Here is a 26,633-nt window from a genome sequence, read left to right on the forward strand (position 1 = left end):
CACGCCTGCTGCGGCTGTGGCCGCACACACCGATCGTGCTGGCGCTGAAGTGATGCGGTGCCTCAAACTGAGTGAGGTTTGTACCCCGCTTCTCAGCAGGGCTTGCGAAGCTTCCACTCCGCCGCTGTTAAAACTCCTCGGTGGGAGCACATGGACATCCCCGGTGCACATCTCCTCCACGAGCTCCGTAAGCCCTCAGAGGAAAGCTTGCAGCTTATGTCCCGGGTGGGAATTGTGTTGGTTTTTTCTCGGCCCGCGCTATGATGTTTGCACCCTGCAGCCCCACGCTCACCCCCGCTCAGGGCTTTTGCAGGCTGCACCTTTGCAGGGCAGCGGTGTAAAGCGACCGAGCGCTGAGCAGCCCGGGACGCCATCCCGTGTGCCAGGCACGGGATAGCGCCGCTGCCTAACCCCGCCAAAACCTCTCCCCTCCGAATTCACAGTGATTAATCCGAGCTAAACGTGTTTTGAGGAAAACCTGGCAGGAAACATTTTGAAAACCACCCGCCCGCTTCCCACCCGCAGTCCCGCGGGGGCGGGCCCGGGGCCTGCGCAGCCGCTCTCGGAGCGCCGCTGAGGTGCGGCTGCCGCTGCTGCCCGGCTGTGTGTCAGCGCCGGCCCCACGGTCCCGCAGCGCCCTGCTCGGGGCCCCCCGGTCCCGCCTGCCCCCGGCCGTGAGGCTTCTGCCCGCTTCCCCTCGCCCTTAGGCGGCCTCGGGGCTGGAGGGCCCTGGCTGGGCCCGGCAGCGGCGTGGAGGGCCCGAGGTGCGGCTGTGCGAGTGCGGCCCGGCTCGGGGCAGCCCTGCCGCGCTTTTGGCTTTGCCCTTATTTCCACTCCCTCCTCCCCCGAGATCTGGCTGCTCTTGGGCTGCTGCCGCGGCATTTCCCCTCAGGAAGCGGTGAGGGGGTGGGCGCAGCAGCCGTGGCCAGGCCGTGGGGTGCTCCGGCTTTGGCGTGCACCATGCCCTGTGTCACTCTTGTTGCGTTTCTCTGCCAAGGAAGTGGTTTTTGAAATAATGCGCGAATGTTGCCTGCAGGAAAAGGGGAAGGAAACGCGGCCGGGAGGAAGAGAACCCCCTCACCTGCTGAGCAGGGCAGTCGGTAAGGCCAGTGCCTCACACCCTCCTGTATCCATCACATTCTGCAGCAATGCTGCCAGCCAGGCAAGCCTGTGCAGGACATGCCTTTGGGACATTCCTGGTAGCTGGGCAGTGCCACCGGGTGAGGGTGGCCTGGAAAAAAAATCCAGCGTCTGCCTGAAACTACATCTGTCCTGGTTGCTCACTGAAGATAATCGAGGTGGTAGTGGCAGAGGAAACAGGATTTGGGTTTTGTGAGCCTGTATTGTACTCCACAGGGTGGGTTTGGGGCCCTCTTAAAACACATTTCCCGGTTGAGTTTTGGCGGAACAGGCTGACATCAAGACACCGCTAGCTAAACCTGTTGGGGAAATACCTGCTCTCCACAGGAGGGAGGGAGGGTTGCCAGCTATTACTTGCTTCTCTGCTTGATGGGTTTTGAATAAACAGCCCATCTGGCAGCTTCTTGTAAAGAAAATCTTGGGTTTATTTCTAGGACGTACCGGCCCCTTTTCAGGAGGTCTCCACTGCTGTCAGAAGGTTCAAGGGCATAACTAGATGTGCTCTTTCTGATTCTTAGAAAAAACTTTTCCTCTGTACCAGACCCAACAAACAGTGGTGTATGTGATGACTGTCTGTTGACGTTGGCTAGCATTACACTTCGAAAGGTCACCCTGTCCATCTGCCAGATCAGCTGGTGCAAAGCATCTAACTGACCTGTTTGTTTCGTTCCAGCAAGCTGAGGTCGACAAACCATGAAGAAAGAATAAAGGAATCCTGAAGCAGTAGCAGGCTGTTTGCTCCTGGACTTTGTCCAAAGGGACTGTTTGCACATCAGTGCTCTCTCTTACCAGGTGTGGCACAGAGGTAATAGTGAATCTCTTTCACTAGTCTGAAGGCCCAAGGCTGAGCCTTTTCTCACAAGCACCATCAGTTGTGGTCTCACCATCAGTTTTGGGGCTGGGACTGCTGTGTACTTGATTTAAGAGGACTAGAGGGAGCTAATCCAGGGGAAAACGTTTTTTAAAGCTGCTTTGTTTTATCTAAACCTGATCAAAACATGGTTGCACATGTTGTTAGTCTTGTTGTGGCAAGACAAGGAAGGGGAGCAGCACAGGCAGAGACATCCAGGGCCACTGCAGCTCCCATCAATGACAGCCTTAAACTGCTGTGGTATCACACCAGCAGCTCCTATTGCTGTAATTTGCCACTTGCCCTTGGAGGGATGGAGTTCATTGGCCTTTTGGTGTGGGTTTTTGTTCTTTTGGGGGTTTTTTTTCCAGACCAAGGATGATAATAGGCAGTTTAGTTCTCTAAAATCCTTCCGTACTTAAAAGTAGCACACATCATAAACACAATATTTGAGGAAAGTTTTTCCTTCTATGTGTTCCTTATGCCCAGGTGCATCTTGCAGAGGTCAGAGGTGTATCTTAGCTAAAAGTTTGCTCAGCACAGAAGCACCTAAGGAATGATGTTTTTTTAAAAAAAATCTGCATGGGGGTATTTATTTTTCAGTACTAATGCCTTATGGGGATTTCCTTGCCCACTGTGGCTATCACATTCCTTACTGATAATACCCCCAAGATAAGAATTTGTTGTCTTTATTTTATAGAAGAGAAGATGAATGTGAGCCTGCAGGGTCACAGGCCATTGCCTGACCACCAGATCTGGTTCCTCTGTCCTGTCACTCTTTACCAAAACAGAAGGAGCTCCTGCCCCACCAGGTTTTTTGCATTTCACTGCTCTTCTGCCCCGGCCACTCGTGTGGCTGTGCTTGGAGCTGCTTTACTGGAGCACTTTGGTTCCATCCTCTCCAAAAGAGTTGCCCATTCACTGTAGCACTTGATCTGGAGCTGGGTGGCACCAACCCTCTCTTGTTCTCCACCCAGCTGTGAGTTCTTCCCCTCTGTGGTGGTGGACTGGTTGAGGAAGCTTGATAAAAAGGTGTTCAGATGTGGGGATCCTTCAACCAAAGCTTTCCAAAGTGTTGTGCACAGATTATACAATACAGCTGCCCTGATGTCTCCACATCAGGAAGTGTTTGCCATCCCTGTGAGATTGACAAGTTTTAAGATGCTTTTTCTTGCTGCTAGTGAACACAGCCAAGAGGGATGGGTTTCACTTGAGACTTGTAGCAGCATCAGTGGAAAAGGACCCTGTAGAACATGTTTCCTTTTAAATGGCACAGACGAGATACCCTGATGGGAATATGCTCCATGGCTTCCTAGTTTTGGGGCCCGAGACTGTACTTCTGGGAAGCCTCTAGGAAAGCCAGATTTATTGTGGACTCCTAATTGTCCTACTTAAGGCTGAGGGCTGTTGTGTGTGGGATTTGCTGTTGTTCCTCCTTTACATCTTTGTTATTTTCTCAGTTGAAGTATGATTGTACTAGAACAGCTCCTCTCATCTCATAAAGCAGTACAAAAATGTCAGATCGTTTGTGTTGACTTCTGCTTAGATTTTCATGCTCTAAAAACCCGGCTGAGTCTCATTTCTGTCTGCAGTGGGACCATGGAAGGAAAGGAGACGTCACCAAGTCACACCTCAGAGAGCAGCATATTGGACCTCCCCTCTGCTTGTGACCTAGCAGAGCACTTTCTGCCTCCACACAGCTCTGAAAACAGTGAGGACCTTTATCCTTCTGGGGATGTTTTTCCCTCTCCACCCACAGGTAACAGCTTCTGCTTCTCCACATGCTCTTACTTTAGCCAGTGCTTCGTCTATGTAGGCAGTGTGTTGCTTGACTGAGTCACTGCAGTCTGATACTGGTGCACCTGCCTGTCATAAAACACAATTTTACCAGAACTACTGTCTGCTCCAGCTGGACAGATACAGTGGGAACTGTGGGATGATGGGACACAGGAGAGGAGCTCAGATGAAGCTGTCAGCTGCTAATGTTCTGCAACATTCTTTGTATTTACTGTGTTCTCAGAAGGACAACTAACAGAGTAATCCTTCAGACATCAGGAGTAAACACTGTCTCAAATTACCCTAGTCAGTAGGAAGAGTTTTTAAACCTTTCCTTATGTTTTTCATGTTCTCATCATGAGCTCAGGATGTGGCCTTGTTTTACCCCATTGCTTCAATAATAATAACTATTTGCTTGTGCTAATGACAATAGCGTGGTGAGGACTGCTTCAGTTCAACTCTTGTGAGACAGCAGTTTCCTCACTTGGAAGAGGACTGGTTTCTGCAGAAGTAACATTTTAGGTCAGCCACTACTCCAGGTTCTTAGAAGTACATGGTGTAAATGGTATCTCTGAGAAGATAAGGGACAGCTGGCAAGAAATGTGAAATCAAAATGTGCTGGCCCAGTGGCACTTCTTGCCATATATTCATGCTGGCTGGAATAAAGGTCCTAGTAATTATATTTAACATTGGGAGGGAAATAAGTTCTTGTCAGCAAATAGTGCATGGAGAGGATTTGTCAAGACATCTGAGCAGGTTAAATGTCACTGACAACATTTCTAGTTGCTTTAGAATCTTAAGTAGTGTAAAAGGAGGCTTTGACTTCTCTTCTTACTCTAAAGTGGTTTTCTGTGGCATGCTTCCAAGAAATTAGCTTGAAACTCAACAGGAGAGTTTCTTCCAGTGGGAATTCCACTATTTTCATGCTAAACAGGTAAGCAGTGGCATCTACCAACTGATCTCGCTCAGCTGATGTTGACTGCTTGCCTGTGCAGTTGCCTTCAGCTCTAGGTGTGGGACATCCAGAACTGAAATGGAATCTGCCAACAGCAGATACCAAGCCTTGCTTTGCTTTTGTTGTGCAGACCAGGAAGCCACACGTCTTATGTTACTAATAATAATGGGGATCTTATGCTGTTAACCTCTACTTTAAACCACAACATATATCACATTCCATGATCCATGTTGCACTAGAGTAATAGTGTGACTGGTTTGAGGTTTTGCTTTATTTTTGTGCATAAGAGTGGTGACCAGCACTGCAAGGAATGTCCTGAGCAAGCCTTTTCCGCTGTCATGGGAGAGGAGGATGGGGAAGCTCCTCTGACAGTGAGACAGGCTGGAAGGCATTTGTCTGCTCAGGTTTCACAAGCCCTGTGTCGCAGGTATGAAGCAATCCTGGGAGCTGTGGGGCAGTTCCTGGGATGTGTTGCTCAAACACCATTTAGTGTAGCTCAGGGCAGCTGGCCTTGATTGCTGTGTTGAATGGGACACATGGAATAACTGCATGACCACTTGGCAGTCACGGGAATGTCTGAGGCTTAGTGGGAGCGACAGGTGCGGAAATGACAGCACCGGGTAACCTGTTTGTGGTGCCTGTGTGCAGTACGCAGCTGAAGCTCAGCACCGAGGTATGCTGAGAGGCCACATCCTGCCTCCTTGCTGACCCCAGCCCCCCCTGGTGCCAGTGTGGGGTCCAGGTGTGCTGAGGAGGGCAGATGAGGCCCATGAACCCTCCCATTCATGGCTTGTTGTAGAGACTGCTCACAACTGAAACCACTGAGCAATAACTGTGGGATGCTCCCTGTGCTCCTGGAGTGAAATAACTCAAGTGTCACAGCATGACCAATGAATGCTCTGAACATCTTGGTTCTTTTCTCTTCATAGCAGCATCAAACCAATATACATATCCACTTAAACTCTCTCTTTTGGTTCAAGTTCAGCATTCAAACCCATTGAGATTGGCCAGTGTGGCAGAAGAGACAGGAAGATGGTTTTAGAAACATCTGCCCGGATCAGATACTCCTGGAAGAGCAAGTTCTGTCAAATGTATCTTGGGAAAGGAGCTCTTTTGCTCGTTTGTTTTGTCACGAGACATTGAGAACTGCTGCTGTGGCGCAGTGTGAGTGAGGGGAGTGGCAGTGGCTGTAGGTTGCACCTCCACAGTATGACCAGAAGATTGCAGATGGATGAGGATCTTCCTTAGTGGTTCAAAAGCATTTCCAAAAGGCTGGTAGGTCTCTGGGAATGTGGCAACTTCCTTAGGAATGAAACAGGCTGACAGGCTGTGTTTTCTGTCATCTGCCGCATGAACTGGGCTGAGACTGACTGAAGTACCACACCATCAGTGCCTCAGGAGCTGGAAGTGGTCATGGGGGTATTCCCACTGCCTGAGTCATCAGTAACAGGTTTTATTAGTCTAGAGAGGCTCCATCACTTTTAATAGCAGAAGATAGAACTCATTAGCCATGAATACAGGGCCTCCTGAAAGCAGGCATCCCTAGGCAAGAAAACAGTAGTCCTGTAGGATTATTACTAAATCTCTAAAATTGTTTGTAAATGAGTACTTTTATGATTTGTGTGGGAATGAGGGTTCTACTCTTTCAACAAACATTCATACTTTTAGCTTATTGTCATAGTGAGTTCAAGTGTCTAAGTGGTGATAGACTGAGAAAATTAAATGGGATCAGTGAACACTTCAGTATGCTCCATCTTTTTTTATTCCATACTGGAAAATAATTTTCAAAAATTTAATTGTTTATCATTTTTTTAATCACTCAGTTGCTCAATACACCAGGAACACCTTACCACTTCCTCTGGATTAAGAAAAGTTGCCAGCAAAAGTTCTTACTTGGCAGGCAGCATTCAGGTGTATGTGTGGGAAAGCCTTAAATTATTTGGATTAATATGTCCTAGGAAGCAAATAAAGGTTGTTTCCAAAGAAATAAATCACTGGCAATGTGACTTTTCATGTAGGGCACTGAACCAGAGCATACCAGGGACAGTGGAAAAAAACTTTACCTGGAAAAATTGCAACTTAAAAAAAGTGCTAGAGAATAAACAACAGATGTGGTCTACAAATTGGTAGGGCACAGGGTTCTGGGCGCTGCCCATGCTCTGTGGTCAGGCAGAACTGGGTTTGCTAGTGCAGCTCTGGAGTAATTCTACTAAATTTGGAGGCAGCATTTGAGAGTTCAATTGTGGAACCATGCTTGGGAGACTGCCTGTCTGAAGCATGGGCAAAACTCAGTCCCATCTCCCTTCATGGCCCTGCCTAGGGCTTGTGATCATGGGCAGATTGTTTGTCCTGTAGTCTCTGCCTTCATTGCTTTTTCTTTGTAATGAAAAGCTGTGTCCTTAGGAAAATGGATGGGTGGACAGGGTCACCCAGGGGAAGAAAATGGGGTGTCACAGGGACAGAGAAAATAAAAGAAGGGTGACAGTAAGAGAGAGAGGATGATACTGGAGAGATGGGGTGGTGAAGGTAGACAGAGTTTCCTGTGGGCTTGAAGAGACCGTCAAGTATCTAAAAGCTGGCTAGCTTTTTTTAAAAAAAGCAGAATGGATTAAAGCCAGCTTGGGAGGATAGAGGTGTTCAACCTTTGCCTCTCCAAAAGCTCTAATCTGTTCCTGCAGTTTGTTTCAAGTTTGAGCCCAGGCTTATCTTTAGTTATTTTCCATGGACTTCTCTGACCTCTGTAATGCAGCGAGAATCCCAGGCTGCTCCTGGCTGTGCTTATTATTCCTGGTTGATCCTTAGTGTTGGTACACAGTGAGAAGTCAGCTCAGGGAACTGGCCCAGCTTTCTGGGCAGCCATGTGAATATTTGTGTGGATGAAGTGGGGACAGCTTCTCTTCCTGGCAGCAGCACAGGTACAGCCAGGATCCAGCGCTCTGCAGCATGTCCTGGCTTTCACATGGGATTACAGCCTTTCCAGGACGGTGGTTTCTGAAAAATGTGGTGTTGGACTATTAATCTCTTCTCCCTTGTGGGGACCCAGGCTGTAGGTTCTGTCTGATCAGTTGTGGGGTATTGTAGGCTTTCTTCAAAGCCAGTCCATTTGGAACAAGTCGTGAGAGCTTGGGGGAAATGGGACAGACCATTTCACTGGAGACCCACTGGTTTGGGCAAATCAGTGAGCCTGAGCCACAGCACTGCTACTGAACTTCCCACTCAAATCAAGGGGACATCTATCACAACATTATCCCAGTTTAAAGAGCATGATTTTTGGACTATTCTGATTGCTTTCTGGGTGTTCAGTCAACCAAACAACTATGTTCAAACAAAGATTTTCGACAGAGATTTTCAACTTCAGTCGAAACTACCTCAGTAGCTGTCAGTTCTATTGGGATTTCTCTGGAAAAAAATGCTACCTATTCCCAGTGAGTTTACATGCCCAGTTTTGCAGTAGGTTGCTGTGTCTTTTATTAGCAGCTGAGGAGTGCTGCTAATGTTGGCACATGTGTTCCGACTCGTCCTTAAATGCTCTCTCCTTTCTACCATGTCCTCTGGCCGGTCAAGAGTTACTTAATCTGTTTTGCAGAAGTGGGTTTGTGTTTACTGAAGAAGTCTGGCATGACCTGTGCTTTTCCTGTATGGGAGTTGTTCACAAGTGTTGACGTAGAGGCTGAAAATGAAAGGAGCGTTTTTGTCACGTCAGCAGCAACCTTTCAGGGCTGGCTTTTGGTGGGTGCTGGGAGGTTCAGTTCAGCCCAGAGCTCAGTGTGCATTACTTGGTGTAGAAATTACAGCTTGGCTGTCTGAGCTACCAGAGCAGTGCTTTGGCTCACACTGCTGCCAAAAGTTGCCAAATTTCCAAAATGGCTTTTTTTGTCTGGCTAAAGACTATAGTCTCTTTAAGAGGTCTGTGTAACTTAGCAAATCTAAAATGTGTGATATTTTAAATCATTTTCAGGCTGAGCTGAAGCTGAGCTAAAAGGGGCTCATAAATGCACTCCAGGTTAGATACAGAAACTTCTGATAGTCTCCTTTGCCTAAAAGATATAGATCACACTGAGAATATTTTCCTTTTTGGTTTGCTCTGAAGGTGAAGGCGAGCATGCTCTTCAAAGGTGCTTTGGGATGTGCAGTCTTCTCTGACTGCAGGAAGCTAACACTCGAACTCACTTGAGCTTGAACTGTGGTCCCAAACAACAGAACTAATTGTTATTAACAGCAAAACAACATAATTAAATCTTTTTTTAAACCAGTGTGTTGGTTTGAAATTGGTTAAACACAGTGCTTAACTGCATTGGCCTTGAAGAACATGGTCCCTGTTTTGGGAATTGATTTCCTGCTGCCCTCTAGTGCTCAATGTTACCCATTTCTGATTCCACCAGCCTGGCAAGCGTAAAACTTAAGAGGGCTGCTGGGTTTTTTAAGTGATGATTTTTAGTCAAGTACACACTCAAGTATGATCAAAATGCTAGATTTTTCTTAGACTCGAGTCTTATTAAGAGGAAAAAGAAAGGTAAAATGTTTCAAATGCTATTAATTCTGTATAGATGGTGTGATCCAGTGGGGCAGTGGGCTTGAAGTCATGCAGCTCCACTGAAGTTATGGACAGGCTCTTCAGTGGGTGACTGCATGGCTCTGGTGAGTTTGGCATCATGAACCCTCCGAGCATCTCTTTGTGGTCCAGTTGTGTTGAGCACTGGATGAAAAGGCAAGGTGGAATCTATAACACCTCACATAAAAGGAATACAGGGAAACTGCACAACACACAAGATAAAGCACTGGGCCCCATTGAGTCACTGAAGGTCTTAGATCTTGTGTAAATTAATTTTTCAGGGATGGGCTACGTAAAGCATCCAGACAAAAAAAAATCCTAGAACAGAAAAAAGGAGTGCTTTATGCTTCACAGTCTGAGGAAGAAAAGTAGTCCTTTTTTTAGGAGAATTAGAGCTCTATGCATACATCAGTAAGGGAAAGAACTGAGACATGCGCCTTGTCTTTTAGACTTTAATGCTTCAGAGTACCTCTGTGTTCTATGAAAGTGAACAGTTTGTATTAAACCATTAATAATTAGAACTCAACTACAGAGAAAATGCTTCAGTAGCAGAGACAGGGAGTTGTACTTATGCACTGAAGTTGTCTGGTCAGATCCTGTGGTTCTGTGCATAAAGAGGAGCTTGGGAGTTTGTCTCTTGGGAAGGAGAATTTGTTTTGCTTCTTATTATCCTGCTCTGATTTTGATTGGTAATCAGTTAATTTAATTTCCCCAAGCTGAGTCTAACATGATGGTATTCAGTGAGTGATCTCTCCCTGTCCTTATTTCAACTCAGGACCCTTTTGTTGTATTTCCTCACCCCTGTCTGGTTGTGGAGGGGAGTGTGGCTTTGGGGGCATCCAGCCAGGGTCACACCACCACACCATCAGTGCCAGACACTGGGACCTGTCAGGCGCACAGAGCTCTGTCAGCCCACTGGTGGCACTGGGAACTTTTAATATCACCTTGCTCTGTCACTGTAGTGTAAGAGTCCCTGTGGGCCATTTCTTCCTTACCTTTATCTAAAGTGTCATTCCAACCTGGGCTTTTAGTTCTCTCATCACAGGTGTCAGTGTTTGTCCATTGCTGTGACCTAATCCAATTCAGACTGCAGTAATGTCATTATGGCAATTGTTCCTAAAGTAGCTGTGAGGCAGCTTTGTACATGTTTGTGCCAATGCTGTTTTATCTTACCAGGCCAGTGCTATTTTATCTTACCAGTGAGCATTAATCTTGAATGAAAAGGAATTAAATCCTGTAAATAAATGTCAAGAATTTGTTCAATGGGCAAGAATGGACAAGAGTTTGTTCAATTCTTTATGAATCGTTTTTCATCCTCTTAAGTGCAGATGTGGAGTCCTTTGAGATGGAAAATTATAATTGGGAACATAAGCTGTTCAAATATGTGTTTTACAGGGGAATAATAAATTCAGCCATCATTTGCAACCACTATGATGCTATTAAATATTATAGGAACAAAGAGTTTCTAAGCTAGTACAAGAAGACCTCAGGAACAAAGAGTTTCTAAGCTAGTACAAGAAGACCTCAGGAGTTCTTCCTGACCAAGACAGAGACTGGTATCAGGCTGGGATGGTGGTGTTTTTGGGAGGCCAGATGCTACTGGCTCTGTGAAGCTGCAAAATACAGTGCAGACATGGCTGAAAAGCTGCTCCTTGCTTGGGTTCCTCCTTAATGGGTGCTTCCCTGGGCTTCCCCATTCTGTAAATATTGGTTTATCACATATGTAGTGTGAAGTTTCTTCTGTGCTTGAAGCTGCTTTGGTAGTCCTACTCAGCTTTTTCAAAACAATGATCTCTGCTCCTTGCCCCTGGAAGTCATCAATGGAGGTGGGTCTATCCCCAAGCAGCTGGATGCTGGATGTTGGCACTCAGCTGATGCTGCTGGAGGCAGCAGAGTGGCTACTGAATAGTGACCCTGTAAAACAAAGGTTCACCTGGGGTGGCTGTCTCCGCTATACTGAACTCCTATCTGGAACAGATTTGCCTGTAAATTGTCTTTAGTTGGGCCCCCGAATTTTCAGGGAAAGACTGTGTTAACAGGTCTGTGTGGCGTCTGGATAGCCAACATGGGACCCATGGCATAGGCAATATTTCAGCAAATGGATGTCATTCCTCGTTAGTCCCTCAAGAGCATGACTCCAGAATGCACTAACGGCCATGATAGCAGTTTCACACACTGGTGTTGGTGCTCTTCCGTTTTTCTGTGTATGGCTGCAGGGGATACACTGAGTGCCGCAAGCCACGGGGTCTGGCTACAGGCAGACAGATCAGAGATTCTTATTTTCCTGGGACAGGTATTTTGTGCAAAGCTGTAGTGGAAATTCTTCAAGTTCCATTTTTTTCTGAAAGGGATAAATGCTTTGTTTGGACTCGTCAGTGCCATCTCACCCATACACTGCTTTTACCACCTGCTTCTTGCTTAGGTGCTGGCCTTGAGCCATTTCGTTCTCACAATCAGATTTGGAAGCACAGGCTGATCTTGTAGAGATCCTCATCTGCTTCACTGCCCAACTCAGTTGCCTTTAGCATTATTGTGGCTCTGCAAAGGTGCTGAAGTGCCAATAGAAAGGGTATGGGTTGAATGAAAGTGCAGGATTCAGCAAAGGGAAAGAGGAAATTAAACTGTCAGGTTGAGGGAGAGGTCAGAAATCCTGTGCAAAAGGGGTTTTGTTGTTTAATCACTAAGTTTGATTAACTCTGTCATTATTTTGGAGCTCAGGAGCTCTGGGAACAATCCCTGACATAACTGTAGGGCTGGACGGGTATGGGAAGATGAATAGCAGTGGCATCTCCATTGATGCAGAGAATATTCTGCACGTGTGTGTGAGCTCTTTACCCATCACCTGGGGTTACCATGTTAGCTTCAATACATTTCCTCTTTCCCAGGCAAGTGATGTTTTTATGTGCTGAATTCCAAGATAACCTTCCACAGATGCTTCTTACCATTGAGAAGTGGCTATTGATAAGTGTTACTTGTGTTGTGTTGGGTCCAGGTGTCCATAAAGTATTTCGCCAAGCAGTGTGCAGAGTTCTGGGAGAATGTCCCCTGCTTTCCTGCTGTACTGGTGAATTTGTGTGCACTTGTGTCTAGACAAGGATAATATGAACCAGATTTCAATGTATGTGTGAACAGTCAGTGCTAGGCAAAAAAAGAAGTTCACTTAGAGGTTTGGTTTCCTTCAAAAATAAACAGCCCACAGAAACCTTTAGGATGTGCTTTTAGCTTTAAAACTATGCAAGAGGTTTGCATTAAAAGATTCACAGACATGAGAGTTACACAAGGGACAAAGACCACAGAGGAGAATGGGAACACAAAGGAGTTGGACTACAGCTCCTGCAGATGCTCCTGTAGAGTGTCCAGGTTAGACTTGTCACATTTTTCTTTCTGCTTTTAAAAAGAGAAGCATCTTTTGTAGGAAACAATTTCAGTGAAACTCCCAATTTTCCTTAACAGCTGGAGAAGAGAAGCTACAAAGCAGTGCTGAGTCTTGTAAGACATGGTAGTAATTTTTCTAACAAAGTACTCCAATAATGCAGTAATAGCAGTTGGGAACCATCCTCATGTGTGCATGAATCGTTCTGTTTACTTTGGAGGGCAAGAACTGCTGTACAGCTGAAACACCTCCACAAAATGCTTTATTTTTTCTTGGGGAGTAAAAAGGAGAAAGGGAAGTACATGCTGTGAATCCTTAGTAATTGAAATAACTGTGGAAAGCTGCAAAGGGCTGTGGCTGTTCCTGTTGCCTGGACACGTGTTCATGGCATCTTTCCATCAATGTTAGATTTTGTGTGGGACTCCAAAGATGGTGCCTCCTTTCTTGTATAATAGAGTTGCTCTTTGCAGCTTGGTATTATGGTTTTGTTGTAGTGCAGATGATTCAAGAACAACCCAAGATCATTGGGTGTCTGTGTTGATCAGCCAGCAAGTGACAAAACATGGAATGCCTGTGACAACATCGTTATGTAAAACCAGTGTTACCTTTCCCTGCTGTCTGAACAGCCTGCCTTGGTGTCTCAGCTCTATCACTTAGGTGTGGATGGTAAAGATCTGTGAAAGTGCCTTAAAAATGCCAATCTAATAATGAGGGATATCAGGCTAGGGCAGAAAAAATGGGCAAATTGGCTTGGAATGCCATGTTGAGGCCAGCCTGTGCCAGCCCACCGGGATATTTCTTTGGTACATGGTGCTGTGGAGTCACCCACATTAGCATCAGCACTTGGGGAAGAAGTACAGTTGCACTGGCCTGAAATGCAGCTGTACTGGAGGCAGAGAGCCCTGGTAAATGATGGTACAGAACTTGCAGTAAACTCTGAGCTTTACACGTTTGTTCAGATGCTCCGGGACATCCCACTTCCAGTCCAGTTGTGAGTGGTGTTTGTGGTTTGAGGGCGATTTGATGCTCTGCTTATACACAGCACATAAATAAGACATGGCACTCCTCAAGTCTCTTTAAAACCTCTTCTTTTCATTCCTCTATTAGTAAGATTTTAACTTTTTTTTTTTCCTGGTCTCATTCTAAATATAGGGGTTTTGTCTTGTCATTTATCAGATTGACCTGTCCTGATACACAAAACACCGAGGACCCAAATTTTGGGCACCAGTGATCATATATGCACAGCCTGAATTTTTTATTTTCACTGGGAAGCTTTCCTTACATTTAGCTCTCAGTCATTCAAATGTTTTTTCAGATATAACCTGTGACCGTGTGGTAGAAAAATCATCTGGAGTTTATTGGACCCAAAAGGCTCTGCACCGGCAGTTGTTGAAATGCAGCAGCAGAAAATAAGATACATCTGCCCTGATTGCCGTGGCCTCTTATTGCCTCTGAATTTGTTCCCTGAATTTGAAGCTTCTTTAGGAGCTGCTGTGAACTGGCAGCAGGAAAACACATTTCAGGGAATCCTCTGTGCCTAGTGGCAGGGAGGAGGACAAAAAAGTTTTACTGGTGCTGTTTAAATGAGAAGCTGTGCTCCCAGGATGCTGCTTAGTGTATAGGCCAGACTTGCTGCTGTGAAAGAATGCAGATTGTTCCTACCCAATTTTGCCATGGCAGATTTGGGGTAGGCTGAGCAGGAGGCTGTGGGCAGGATGCCTTTGTTCCATGTGCCTGAGTAGAGCTCAGGGTGGAGGCAGTGCCTGGAGTGCTGCAGGGGATGCTCCATAGCTGTGTGGAGGATGTAGGACTTAGCGGTGCTGCCTGCCATTACCTTCTGACTGCAGGTCCTTCCTCTGCAGTGACGTGGCTTGGATTAATGCCAGGATTGTGGGGATCATTGTGGAGTTTTCTCCGGATCTGTGTACAGTTATTTAGTCCCTGCCTTTACACTTCAGTGCTGCTCTCAACGTCTCCTGGCTTCCCCTCTATAACATCTGACTTGTACCCCACCACATGGATTGAGTCCAGTTGAGGTATTCCTAAAGCCTCACACCTCAGACTGCTATCACGACTTACCTGTGGGGCATCTGGCACTGAATTTAAATTAGATCTCTGTCTTAATTCAGGCCTCATTTTTCTTCTCTCTTTCTCTGGTTTACTTCACTGAGTTCACTGGTGTGCAGCTGATGAGGCTGCAGCATAAAAAATAGTGAGTCATAGCCCCTTAGTAGCAGACTGCGAGTATAAATACAGCACACATCATCATCCACAATATTTTTTGAAACAAAACAACACAGGCCAGTGATTCAGCATCAGTGCGGGTTGTGGTACATGAAGGTTTGTCCTGGACCCTCCTGCTTCTGATTTCTTCCTTCATTTCATGAGTTTAACAACCCCTCACCCCACTGCCCTCCCTTCTTTGTGTTGTGTGCTGTAGATTCCATAATAGCTGAGCCTCTTGGCTGGCTTGTGCATGCACATCTCTGTGCCTATGAAATCTCCTCCCAGACAGATGGAATGCTGTCAGGATGAGCAGTGCTGCTGCCTTTCCAGCAAGCCTCCATGCTGAGGGTTTCTCTGTGAAGGGTGGCGGGCAGCTGGTTATTTATTGCTGCAATAAGCACTGGCAAGCAGATGACAATGTTTTGTACTATGTGCTGCTTGCTGTTCTTTTCAGCCTGCTGAGGGAATCTGGCTATGCCCTGTTTGTGTTCACTCTGGGTAGAGGTGAAAGCAAGGGGGGGCTTGAGTTCTGCAAGTTCACTGTATTTTATAAACACAGCACTGCCTATGTTAGAGAGGTTGTCTTATTCCAGAAGTTACTTGGGTTTGTGAAGAAGGTAAAGCCTCTGCATTGCTACCTCCCATAAGTGCCTACAGACTGTTTTATACAGCTCTAAGTAATAACATGATGCATGTTAGTACTAAAGGAGGTCCCAGCTTTGTACAGGCTGCAGTGCCTGACAGGAAAGGTTTTGGGGTTTTGTGTGGGGGGTTTTATTTTGGTTTTTTTTTTTCTGATTGTTAGTTTGTTGTGGTTTTTTGGTTTTTAATCTGAAAATAGGATACAAAAAAAATTAGAAAGACTAAGCATGGGAAAACAGACAAGTATGCTATAATGTCTTCTAGATGAATGGAGGCTTTGGTACTTTCATAGTGGTTTGTTTCACATGTGTATTTCTATCTCAAAGAATGATGCAAACCTTTTCTTTTTCCTATTTCTAAAATTAAATTTAAACCAGTAATGATCTCAGGAAGAATATGAATGTTGGTTCTGTGTCTGTTGGATGAAAAGGAAAGGCAGTAGAATCAAAATCAGTCACTTTTTACACAGCAGGTAATTAGATTATAAAACTCAGTGCAACAGGAAGTCATTGAGGCAGAGAGCTTAGCAGTGAAAGAAAGGGGACTGTGCCCTGATTTGGGTAATAAGAGCAAGCTCAGTCAATAGTTCTTGCTGATACAAATGTTGCCGAGATACTGAATACATCTGATGGTGTTTCAAGGCTTTTACTAATCACTGTCTAATTTCTAGTGTCGGGTCACACCCACATATCCCCACCACGACATTGCCACCTAAAACAGACCACAAGTGGAGGGAACATATGGGACTAGAAACTGATCTGATTCTGCCTGGCACCCCCTTCCTTTTCCCTTTAGAAAAGAGTATTCCTGTTCTGCAGGTGGCAGAGCTGATACCAATGCTGTCATAGGTACAATTCTTGCCTTCTAGACTGTACCTCTTAAGCACTGTTACTTGAAAATAAATCCTCGGATAAAATGCCCAAAAGCAGAAGCAGGAGGGGATTGTTGGAATAGAGAAGCAGGCAAGGCAGAGTTGAAGGAGGGGGCAAACTTTTTTGGCGTTCACAGCTTAGGTTGTATTTGTGTATGAGTAAATTTTACAGCGGTATTTGATGTTATTAATGAATAACCCACAGGCAGATAAACCAAAAATGCAGTAACTTGTACCGACCTAAGGAATACTCATCCCTAATATGCTGACCCAGTGCCTAGCCCAAGTCCTTCTGTGCTATTCATAATACAAACTTATTTTGAATTCAATGATTTAAGCAGTTATTGACTATTAAGATTGCAAAGAAATGTATCATTTGTACTCCTGGTCATGGTGCAGCACAAGTGGGATCTGTTTCATGATACTTTACAATTCAGCAGCAATTTCTTGAAAGGATGAACATTCTGCTGAAGTGCTGAATTGAAGCAGAACCTGATTTACAGAGCTACCATCTGCAATCCCAGCTGAATTTAACACTGCTCTACATTGCTGCTTCTCTGGATGTCTAATGAGGTTATTTCTAGGTTAACTTTTCTCTGATGCAGTCTTAATTAAAATATGATGAAGGCAGGAGAAGTTGCAAAATAAAACAACTTGAGAAGATCCATTTTGTGCTGCACCAGTGCTTTGTGGTAGGATGTTTGTTATAGCTGCTAATTGTTATTTTGTATGAGGCACTTGTCCAGTTGCATTTGTGTGTGTGTGAATCACCTTCAGAGCATTCCAGAAGTGAAGTTAGCTCCAGTGGCTGTGACACTGAGTTTGTGCCAGTGGGTTTCACACCTGGGTTGGACTGAATGGAAGGAAATGCTAGTATTGTTAAGCCCAGCAATCCTGGAATATAAAGGGAAATAAGTTTGCATTGTTAAGAATTCACCTATTGCTATTAGCTTTCAACAATCTGCTGATAGTTAATGGAGAGAGTGATTTATTTATTTCTGATGTAACTCTAGATGGGATTTTTTTTGATTTTGAGGAATCATTCTTTGAGATTTCTTTCTGATTTAGCAGAAGATAAAAGCAAAAGTGAGGTTGATAGTTGGATGTGATATTCAGAATGAAAGCATCATGCTCCGTAATTAGCACCTGTGAGCTGCAGGCACACCAGGGTGAGTGAGACTGTGTGCTGGAAGAGGGTGATCATGTGTTGTCAAACGAGATTCTTCATGCAGAAAACAAAACGCTGGGTTTGCCTCTGCTATTCCCACACATGTCCACAAAATAGTCAATCACTTAAATTCTTCATGACTTCTCTTTTGTTAACAATACCTGGCAATGAAATATTAGTAGATGAGCCTTTGATTATGGATTAATTGACTGCTATCTCTATGGCTGCTGAAGAGTTGGCTATAGAATGAAGGCATGTAAAACCTAATGGTATCTTTCAGGCAGTAATCCATCTCTAAAAAGTGCATGTGGCTGGTTTTAATACTTCAGTCTAATAACCTGCTTTGCTACATCCTTAATTTGCCAAAATTTTTCTCTCCCTATCACAGAACAAAGCCACTGTGCTATTTCCAGATGCCAGTGCCCAGCTGTGTGTTGAAGTGTGGAAGCCTGTGCTTCCTGGGATTATACTGATGGTTTCCCCTCTCTTGATCCTCCTGTCAACTAAACATTCATTTAGTACCAGTTTAACCACTTCTTAATGTGATTTCAGAAGAAAATCTTTCAGAGGATGTGGCAGGAGTCTCTCAGCTATTGACTACAACCAGAATTTGCCTTTCCAAACTGGTACTAAATGAATGTGTAGGGTAAAACTTTAACAAGTGCTTTTGCAGCAAAGCCATGGAAAGAAATGCATTATTTCGTGGCTGGACTATTGGAGCTGGAGCCAAATTTGGCCTCCTTAGGAATACTACAATTCTATGTGCCACAAGATCCTGCTCATCTCAGTTCCTGTGGGTTCTTGGAGCAGGTATTGAGGCAAGAGTGATCCCAAAATGGTGGGGTGGTCAAATCTGAGAGGAGACCAGAGGCTTTCTTTGGTTTAGCAGCTTCAGTGGAGACATTTACTTGAACCTTCCAAGCTTTTTGAAGCCCTGCCAGGCAATAGCTGAGCCCTCCCTTTCTCCTCACCTCTCAAACAGACCTCTGTAGCTTTTCTCAGCCATGAAGTTATTAGCTTGCTGCAGCAATCTGGTTCCCACACTTGATTATTGCATGAGAAAATAATCAGGCTTTGCTGCTGTTTTGGAAGCTGTTACATCTGGTCTGGGGTTTTCCTTTTGCAAAACACTGTTGACTGCCAATTTGAAAACAGTTGTTTCTGCTTCTTTCTGAGGGACCAGTGTGTTCCTGTGGATTTTCTTTTTCTTCAGGACACCATGGTATCCCTGCTTGCTCTTGCTGTAGTGACTAATGAAGCGACAGAAGTGACTGTGCTGATTTAACTCTTGGTTTGTCTTTTTCTATAATACTTTGCCCAAAACCATCCTTGTTCTTCCTCTGTGAGTGTTTGTGGGAACATCTCTGGTCTCATTAACATTCATGTGAATTTTCCCTAAAGCTCAGTGCAGTCTTTAAAACACGTCCCTGTCCAAAATACGCTTTGGTGCATGTTAAGTCCTGCTTAAAGGCAAAAAACTAAGACAAAGGCAATGCAATAAACCACCTGTTATCTTAGCTATACCTTGGTACATGGAGCTCTCTTGGGGAGAGCATGTTCATCCAAGGGAGAGCATGGAAGGGAGTCCTGATAGCTGCAATCTGTATGGCTTCTTACTCTCTGGATGCCTCCTGAAATCCTACTGCTCAGGGCCCATCCACTTGATGTGGAGGATGTTGTTCCTTCAGTGGATTAATTGGAATAAATAAAACCTAAGGCACTTTTTCTGTCTCTGCAGAGCTCCAGATGCTAAATGCACTGCAGATGAGGGCTGGTGGAGGGGTGTGGGGATGGATGCTTGGAAAGGAGTTGAAGCCTTACTCTAGTCAGCAGTGATCTGGGAAACAGCATTGGGGAAGTTAGTATGGAGAGGTTGGCATCTCTTGCTGAACACTTTCTCAAGTCTGTGGATTTAGAGTACTTCAGTATATTGTTACCTAGATGTTCTGCTCTTGGAGTAATATTGCAGAATGAAACAGCACATTGGCTGTAAGAGAGTATTTTATTAAAATACTTCTTTGCTTGTTTCCTGTCAAGAAACTTCTCAAATATTCTTCCTTTCATATGTTCTCAGTAATCTGTTCATCTTTTTTCATAATATTTTTAATATTTTTACAAAACTGGGGAGTGTATGGGGTTTTTTTAAAGGAAATTAAATTCTGTTTTCAGCTAGGGGCTTTTCATTAGACTTAGTCTGTAGCATGTGTCTCTAGCATCAATATCAGCCTGATACTGGGCTATAATTGAGTTTTGCATTCTGTCTGTGCAGAGTTCACCTCAAAACCTAAAATCTGAGGGAAAAGTAATTTGTGCAGATGGTCTTCATAAAACAAAGACAGATTAAATCTGGAGCTGTCACAGAATTGCTCTTACAGATGCATCTGCTGCAAAATAATTACCTCTCTTGAGCCCAGTAAGTTAATCAGTGTCTTTTGTTTGTGTCTGCAGTGAAAACAATTAAAAGCTCATATCCTGTTTTTTAGGTAAACCTACAGATTCTCTGATTTTTAAGGGTAATTAGATTTATTTTGATGTGTATCACAGTCCAAAGTGTTCCTGTTGGACAACTAGCTGTCTGTAATATAATTTACTTGTAGCCAGGATGTAATTTCTTTTCAATCACTTTTTTTCCTTGGAATAGTTTTTGCTAAAGAGTTCAAAATCCTTTTGTCTTCTCTCATGTAAATTGCATTTTAAAAGCTTAGGGCTCTTTGTACAATCATAAGAAACACCATTATTTGTATTTATTTCGAGTTTCCTTTAAATTAATTTTTTGCAACATGAGGAAAAATTCTCTAATGTAGTTGAGAAAATAAACAGTGGTCGCTCAAAGGCAGTGAGGTGTGTGCACTAAGTGCATGTAGGTAGAGAGGGACCCCACTGAGGTGGGCAGTGGATGTTCGAAAGCAGCCACTGACACTGGCACCTAATTCCTCTCTGCAAGGTAGCAAATAATGCCTTTCTCCCTGCTTTGCGCGGTCCCTGCTCCGCCAGGACAGACCACTCCTTTGCTGTCTTCAGATTGACTCTGCTGCCTGTAATCTCTGTTTTGTTGATGATGAGCAGGTTTAAACAACTTTTCCCGTGCCTTCTTTTCCTCGTGGCTTGGCAGGAGTGTGAATTTTGAGCCAAAGGTTGAAAAAAAACCAACCCAACCCCAAAAAAACCCCAATGTCTTTTAAACTCTGTAGTACGAGGTAGTGATGATAGGCTCTTAAAAAAGAAGTCACAAGACCGCACCCCACGATTAACCTTGCATGCCTTCTTTAGGATGGCTTCACTTTGCTCTTGGTGCTCTGCTTGTGGCTTAGATTTTGGCTTTAGATCACAAGTGCTATGTCACTAAAATACACCTTTTGTCTCCACCTCTGTGGGAATACCTTAATCTCTGAACTGTTTCAAGGCTGTGCTGCAGCAGACTGGCCTCTAATTTTTTTGTTATAAAGAATGAGTGACAGTAGCTGCAGAGAGGGCACTAAGCCTTTGTGCAGGCAGGCAGATATTTGTTTCATTTTAATTCTCAGTGACCTTTATTTTATCCTGATTCAGTCACTTACTCAATGGCACCAATTTTTTTTCTTGTGCCCTTAATGCATTAAACATTTTTCCAGCTCAGGGCAGCATCAGATATATTTTCCATTGTCTTAAGAGTCACGACTAAACTTCAGCAGTGAATGTGGCCAAGGGGAAGTGGAAGAATGTGAAAGTGGGGAGTGGGTTTGTTGAGAGAGTGAAGGGAATAAAAAACTGTGCTATGAACATAGAAGTTTTAAAACCTCAAAGCTGAGGGATCTCCTGAATGTCAATTTTATTTTCTGACTGCTGTTCCTGACTTAATTTAATTAATGGAAAATGCAAATAGCCACCTTTTTTGTAAGTTAATAATGTTCAAGTCCAAATCACACTTGAATATGAGCATCTTCTGGTACGCTCTTGTATGTGCAGCTACACCTTCTTTAAGAGGCTCAGATGTCTAAATTCTGTGCAGAAGTGTCCTCTTGCAAAGGTGCTGAGGCTTTCAGATGGCTGTGAGGAAATGAAAGAGATTAAGGTAGCAGGTTGTCAAGGTAGTGGAACACAAATTAGCTACGTATGTCCTCACATTGTCCACATGTGATCTAAAAAAGCCCTATTAAGTAGCCTTTGAAGACACATCCCAAAACTTGAGCTGAAAAGGTTCACTGAAGCCTTTGGTTCAGAATTCCCTGTTTTATTTAGAAATAAAACAGATGTATTTGCTACAATCACAGAATCCAATCTGTTTGAATTGTGTACTTTTTAGGCCTTTTGAAACAAAATTCTTGTGCTGATTGTGAACTTTTTGGGATTTAAAAAAAGTTAAAAGAAAATTACCCCAAGGTGGGATCTGCTAAATTATGTGGGCTGTCAAATCACACCCACCAACCAAGGTCAAGTAAGAACCAGGAGACTTTAGCTTGTACTGGAACAGAGCTGTCAGGAGTATCTCCAGTTTAGATATAGGAACTGCCCAGTGGTAAACTTCCCTTTTTATTTGAGAAATGAAATCTACCTTCACTCTTAAGGATCTGTTTTATATCATACACATATCCTACTTACCCAATTTTATCATTGAATAAAAATGTAAATTTTCAGGCATTTATTATGTTAAATATTTGCTTTTTCCTTTGAATAGGTGAATGGCCATATTAGTATGATTAATACTATTAATTATGTTTGTATTCATGTTTACTAGGAGTGCTAATCAGTATCATTAATTCATTGACGTTTTAAAATGTGGTTACACCTGTGTTCTCATCCAGATGACAGAAGAGCAATGGGAATTGCTAAATGCCCCAGTTACATTTGTTGCTTCACCTTTAAAAAAAAAGAGCTGTGCAATTTTGGGAGTCTGGTCAATAAACTGCAAATTCTGAACTTGCTGGTGTTTCCCCATATCTGCTTCTTTAGTCTCTCTAGCCCCTACTCAGAGAACAAATGCTAAACAAACACAAGCGTTATTCATCTCCCTGCTCTGTTAAAAGTCATGCAAACACTCTCACATCACCTTGAAAAATGGTTGGGGAGTGGTTCTTTACTATTGGTAAATGATCAAAATATTTATACCTGCAAATATCAGATGGATTAAGTTTTTTAAAATTGTCTCTCTTTCCCTCCCTTGCTACTTGTGTGATTATTTTTGAATGAAGTAAGTATTTTCAGTTATATATATTCAGTCTTTTCAATCTTAGGGCCTGAGGTGGGTGAAAAATGTTTCCTTTAATAATTGAGCATTGCAGTTGCCCTAACTTGCTCTGGCTTATCTATCCTTTTATTCAGTTTATTTTGCAGGAATTAATTAATTTTTCTGTTCACAAGTATTTGGTTGCAGTAACTATAACTAACCACAGTTCGTCAGTAGTTGAAGGAGTTACTAAAAAGCTCTAAGCAAGTGCTTCACACACAGCACCAGGCTCTTTCCTGATGAAGTGTGTGTAGTCTCCTAGGAGGGCCATCCTGGTGCAGAATTGCTGTGTGATAATAATACGGGATGGACAACATAAATTTGGGTTTATTTTGTTTGCTTTGTAAACAGGATTTGGGCTCTCGGTTGCCTTCATAGTTTACCCAAAGTTGTGTCTGCAATTAATTCTGGTGAAATGTTTGATTTGTGGCAGAACTGAGAGGTTTGGGTGCACCCAGATCTGCTCATGGCCAAGAAGTGTTCATAAAAAGTAGGACTAACAGGCTATAGAGGCAGGTAAAAGGATGGGAACAAGTCTGGAGTGACTGAAACCTTTTGCTGTTTGCCCTTAGAGGGCCGAGCTGGAAAGTGCCTGCATTAACAAGCCTTTCTCGTGACTGGCTGAGAGGACAAAGTGAGGAGATGGGGATGGAGACTTGCTTGCTCAGTGTTTTTTCTTCTTTACAGCTTTTAACGTCATCCTCCTTGTCAAGGACCTTCTCCCTTCTGCTTTCTACTTCAGGTTTTCTCAGTCCTTTCAGAAGCACAGAGAATATCACAGCCATGGCACCACCTAAGAAAAGTTGGGTAGGCGAGTGCAGCCCCCGGGGCCTGAGGGTTCACTCCCAGTATCCTTCTTACATTATAACCATTTCCAATTTCAGTTTTCAGGTGCTTGTGTATTAGCCACAGAGCAATTCCTGCAGAAAGCTGGTTGATTAAATGGCAAAACAATTCTGTTCAAAGCCCAATTTGCTCTCAAGCTAGTTCTGATGGAAGAGATTTTCTGTGATTCCCAAAACAGCATGTAGATAATTAAGAAAAAGCCCTTGTGGTTCTCAAGCCTCCAGCATTTATGAATGGTCTATAAATGTCCCTATTGCTCGAGTCCAGTTTCTGTTCATTACTTGATTTTCAGTAATACTGCAGCAAAACTAGATGGCTCAAATGTTTATTCAGTGTATCTTTAAAGTAGCAAGCCAAAATGTCACAGATTAGTGGTGAGAAAATATATCCCAAGTTATTAAACTTGTATATCTTGTTTGCTTTTCATTGTAGTCTGCTCAGTTTGTGTTTTCTGTCTCTTGAAAATTTCCTTGATGACTGTTTGATGTATCTGACACTGATTTGTTCAGTGTCAGGCTATTTCATTTATCAGTCTGTGGAAAGCTGATAGGTGGAGATTAGTATCTTGCTTCCATTCTTATTTTTGAGTCTGTTTTTTCATTTTTTAATCAATGTGTGGTGCACGAACTCCCATTGGCAACACAGAAGAAAGCCCCAAGCTGTGTGATCTCACAGCCCCCATGGCTGGAGAGGATGTAGGTCTGCTCTTTTCTGTGCCAAGGCACTGGAGGCTGGCACATCTCTGCACAGCTTGTTCAGTGCTTGCAGCCACATCAGGCCTGCAGAGAGACGGGGCAAATGGCTCACTCTGCCTTCAGATTTTCACCAGAATATCAGTAGTTTTCTTTGCCTTTGTACCTGCTATTTTTCTGTGCTTTTTCAGATTATTTCTTTGTTGTTTTAATTTTTCTATTCCTGCTTCTAAAAGAAGAGCAAGCCTTTCTGTGTTTGTCTGATGTGCAGCATATTTCCAGGAGCATGACACAGACAAGAAGCGTGGTTTCAAAACTGTCTTACTGCAAATAAATTCGGGAAACCATCTCTGCAAATGTTCCCCTGTTGTTCTTTGTGAAAGATCAATCCTGACTGGAGGTAAAGACCTTTGATCTGAAGAGGTACAGACTGCACACATTCAGCTGTTTTGCTCCCATCTAGAGGGAGTCAGTCCATCTGTAAGCATTTGTTGCAGTATTCCCACACTTGTGCTTCTGGCCTTAGACAAAAATGAAAGATCAGGATCTTAAAATCTGATAACCACAAGGTACCTCTCTTATTCTTCTGCTGTACAACTTGCAGTGATCTGCTCCTGAAAAATTAGTAAAGTTAAAGCTTAGATGGCATTGTTTTCCAAAGAGCTAAAATCTCTATGGCTTTTTAAAAATTTGGTAAGAGCATCTGTGTATTCAGCACTCCTAAAACTCAACGCACCAGTTTGGGATCTGAACCCAATTGTAAGTTGGTACAAAGTTGAACAAATTCACACAGATACACCTGACTAAGAGACATGTAAGTGTGCAGGAGAGGTAAAGAATTGGGAGGAAGTTGTGTTTAACTGAGCTTTCACCTTCCTCTGCCTTATTTGACTCAGTTTTCTACCTCTGCAGATTTTAGAGTATTTTCCCTTCCCTGCAGCAGCTGTTTTACAATTGATGATCTGTGGTGCCCAGGCATCAACTCCACATCAGGATTCAGGTCTGCAGGTGCAGGACCTCCCCTGAAGATGAGTAATGACAGTATTATAGGTTATAACTCTTTTGTTCTCCAAAGTATTTACAAGTAGTATAATTTCGCCTACAAGTCAAGAGGGATGCTTCAAAAATACCTTGCTTTGCAGTATTTTCTTGGTCAAGAAACTGCATTTCTACCTGTGATCCTCAAGTCACTGGTGTCCACAGGTGTGCAGAGCTGGTTGGAAGCAGGGCTGAAATGCCTATGAATGTCTTCAGTGTAACCTCTGTGTGTGTCTTTTGTGGGGGTTAACATGGGAATGACTTGGACTTTCAAGTGCTATAATGGCAAGGGAAGGCAAACTACACTGAACAACCCTTCACCCCATCTCCCTTTCCAAGTTCACACAATCTGTAAATAAAGCAAATATTTTGCTAAATTTTATATAATATGTCAGTCTTCTAGTCTGTTCTTATCATTAAAGAAACACTGTCATGGCAGGCTCTTCCTCTTCTATTTTAGCTGTATGAATAGCATCATATCCTGTTTTTCCAGGCAAACTGTCATAAACATCACTCTCCAAGGAGACGCAGAAGGTAGAATTTTTGTAAACTGTTGTTGGGACTTGAGCAATTGATCTCCGGTGAGAGCTGTCTGCTTATTCTTGCCAAAGGCATTAGCTGAAGATTATTGGTCCTCTTGATTGCTGAAAATGTGTAACTGAATGAGAGACAAAGTATTTCATATATAAAGAAAGGATATTGCTTTGGGTTTTCTTTTCAATAATTGCAAATAGAGTGATACTGTCTTCCTCAATAATACTTGTAATCTAGGGCTGTTTCCTGTCATTGCCAGGAACAGGCCATTACTGAATATTTCAGAATAAGTGGCAGTTTTCCTTTCTTTATGTCAGCCCCATCCTCAAAATGGTGTTTACAGCATTCAATGTTCTGCCTGTTGGGCCCCATTCATGCCTCTCTGGAAGGGTTTGTTAAAGCCCTGAAGAATGGGATTTAATAACTCTTCCAGATTTTTTTTTTTTGCTAGACTTACCTATGCTCACTAATTCTCATCCAGATAGATTTTCAAGTCCACTTTTAATTTCAATTCACAACTTCATCAGTTCTGAATGACCACATCAGCAAAATGTCTAAAAGTTCAGTATCTTTCCTTTGGAGCCTTGCCAGAAACAGGAAAGACTTCTTCCTGCTTGTCTTTTACCTTAGAACCACGAAGAACGTTGTCTTCAGTCCCTCCTCCTCTCTAGGAGAGGTCTTCTTGGATGATGGAGGTTCCCAATGGTCTTTCTCAGTTCTTAGCTGAAGAAGTGGGCATAAAATCCTTTTCTGAATTCTGGAGTTTC

General features: G+C 43.6%; 1 protein-coding gene across 3 annotated transcripts in view; it reads left to right on the forward strand.

The window, feature by feature from the left end:
• Positions 1–770: 770 nt before the first annotated feature.
• SHLD1 (shieldin complex subunit 1) overlaps positions 771–26,633 on the forward strand; it is a 39,667-nt gene continuing 13,804 nt past the window's right edge. The window contains exons 1-3 of one of the 3 annotated variants that reach the window (XM_048296551.1): positions 771–1,100; positions 1,814–1,945; positions 3,583–3,749. In XM_048296551.1, coding sequence (XP_048152508.1) covers positions 3,590–3,749 — 160 coding nt within the window. In that variant the 5' untranslated portion in view covers positions 771–1,100; positions 1,814–1,945; positions 3,583–3,589. Of the gene's footprint in view, positions 1,101–1,813; positions 1,946–3,582; positions 3,750–23,443; positions 25,329–26,633 lie in introns of those variants that run through there. The other 2 variants (XR_007202147.1, XR_007202148.1) reach the window with 2 other exon arrangements.

The sequence above is a fragment of the Corvus hawaiiensis genome, chromosome 3, assembly GCF_020740725.1.
Source record: "Corvus hawaiiensis isolate bCorHaw1 chromosome 3, bCorHaw1.pri.cur, whole genome shotgun sequence".
Lineage (NCBI taxonomy): Eukaryota > Metazoa > Chordata > Aves > Passeriformes > Corvidae > Corvus > Corvus hawaiiensis.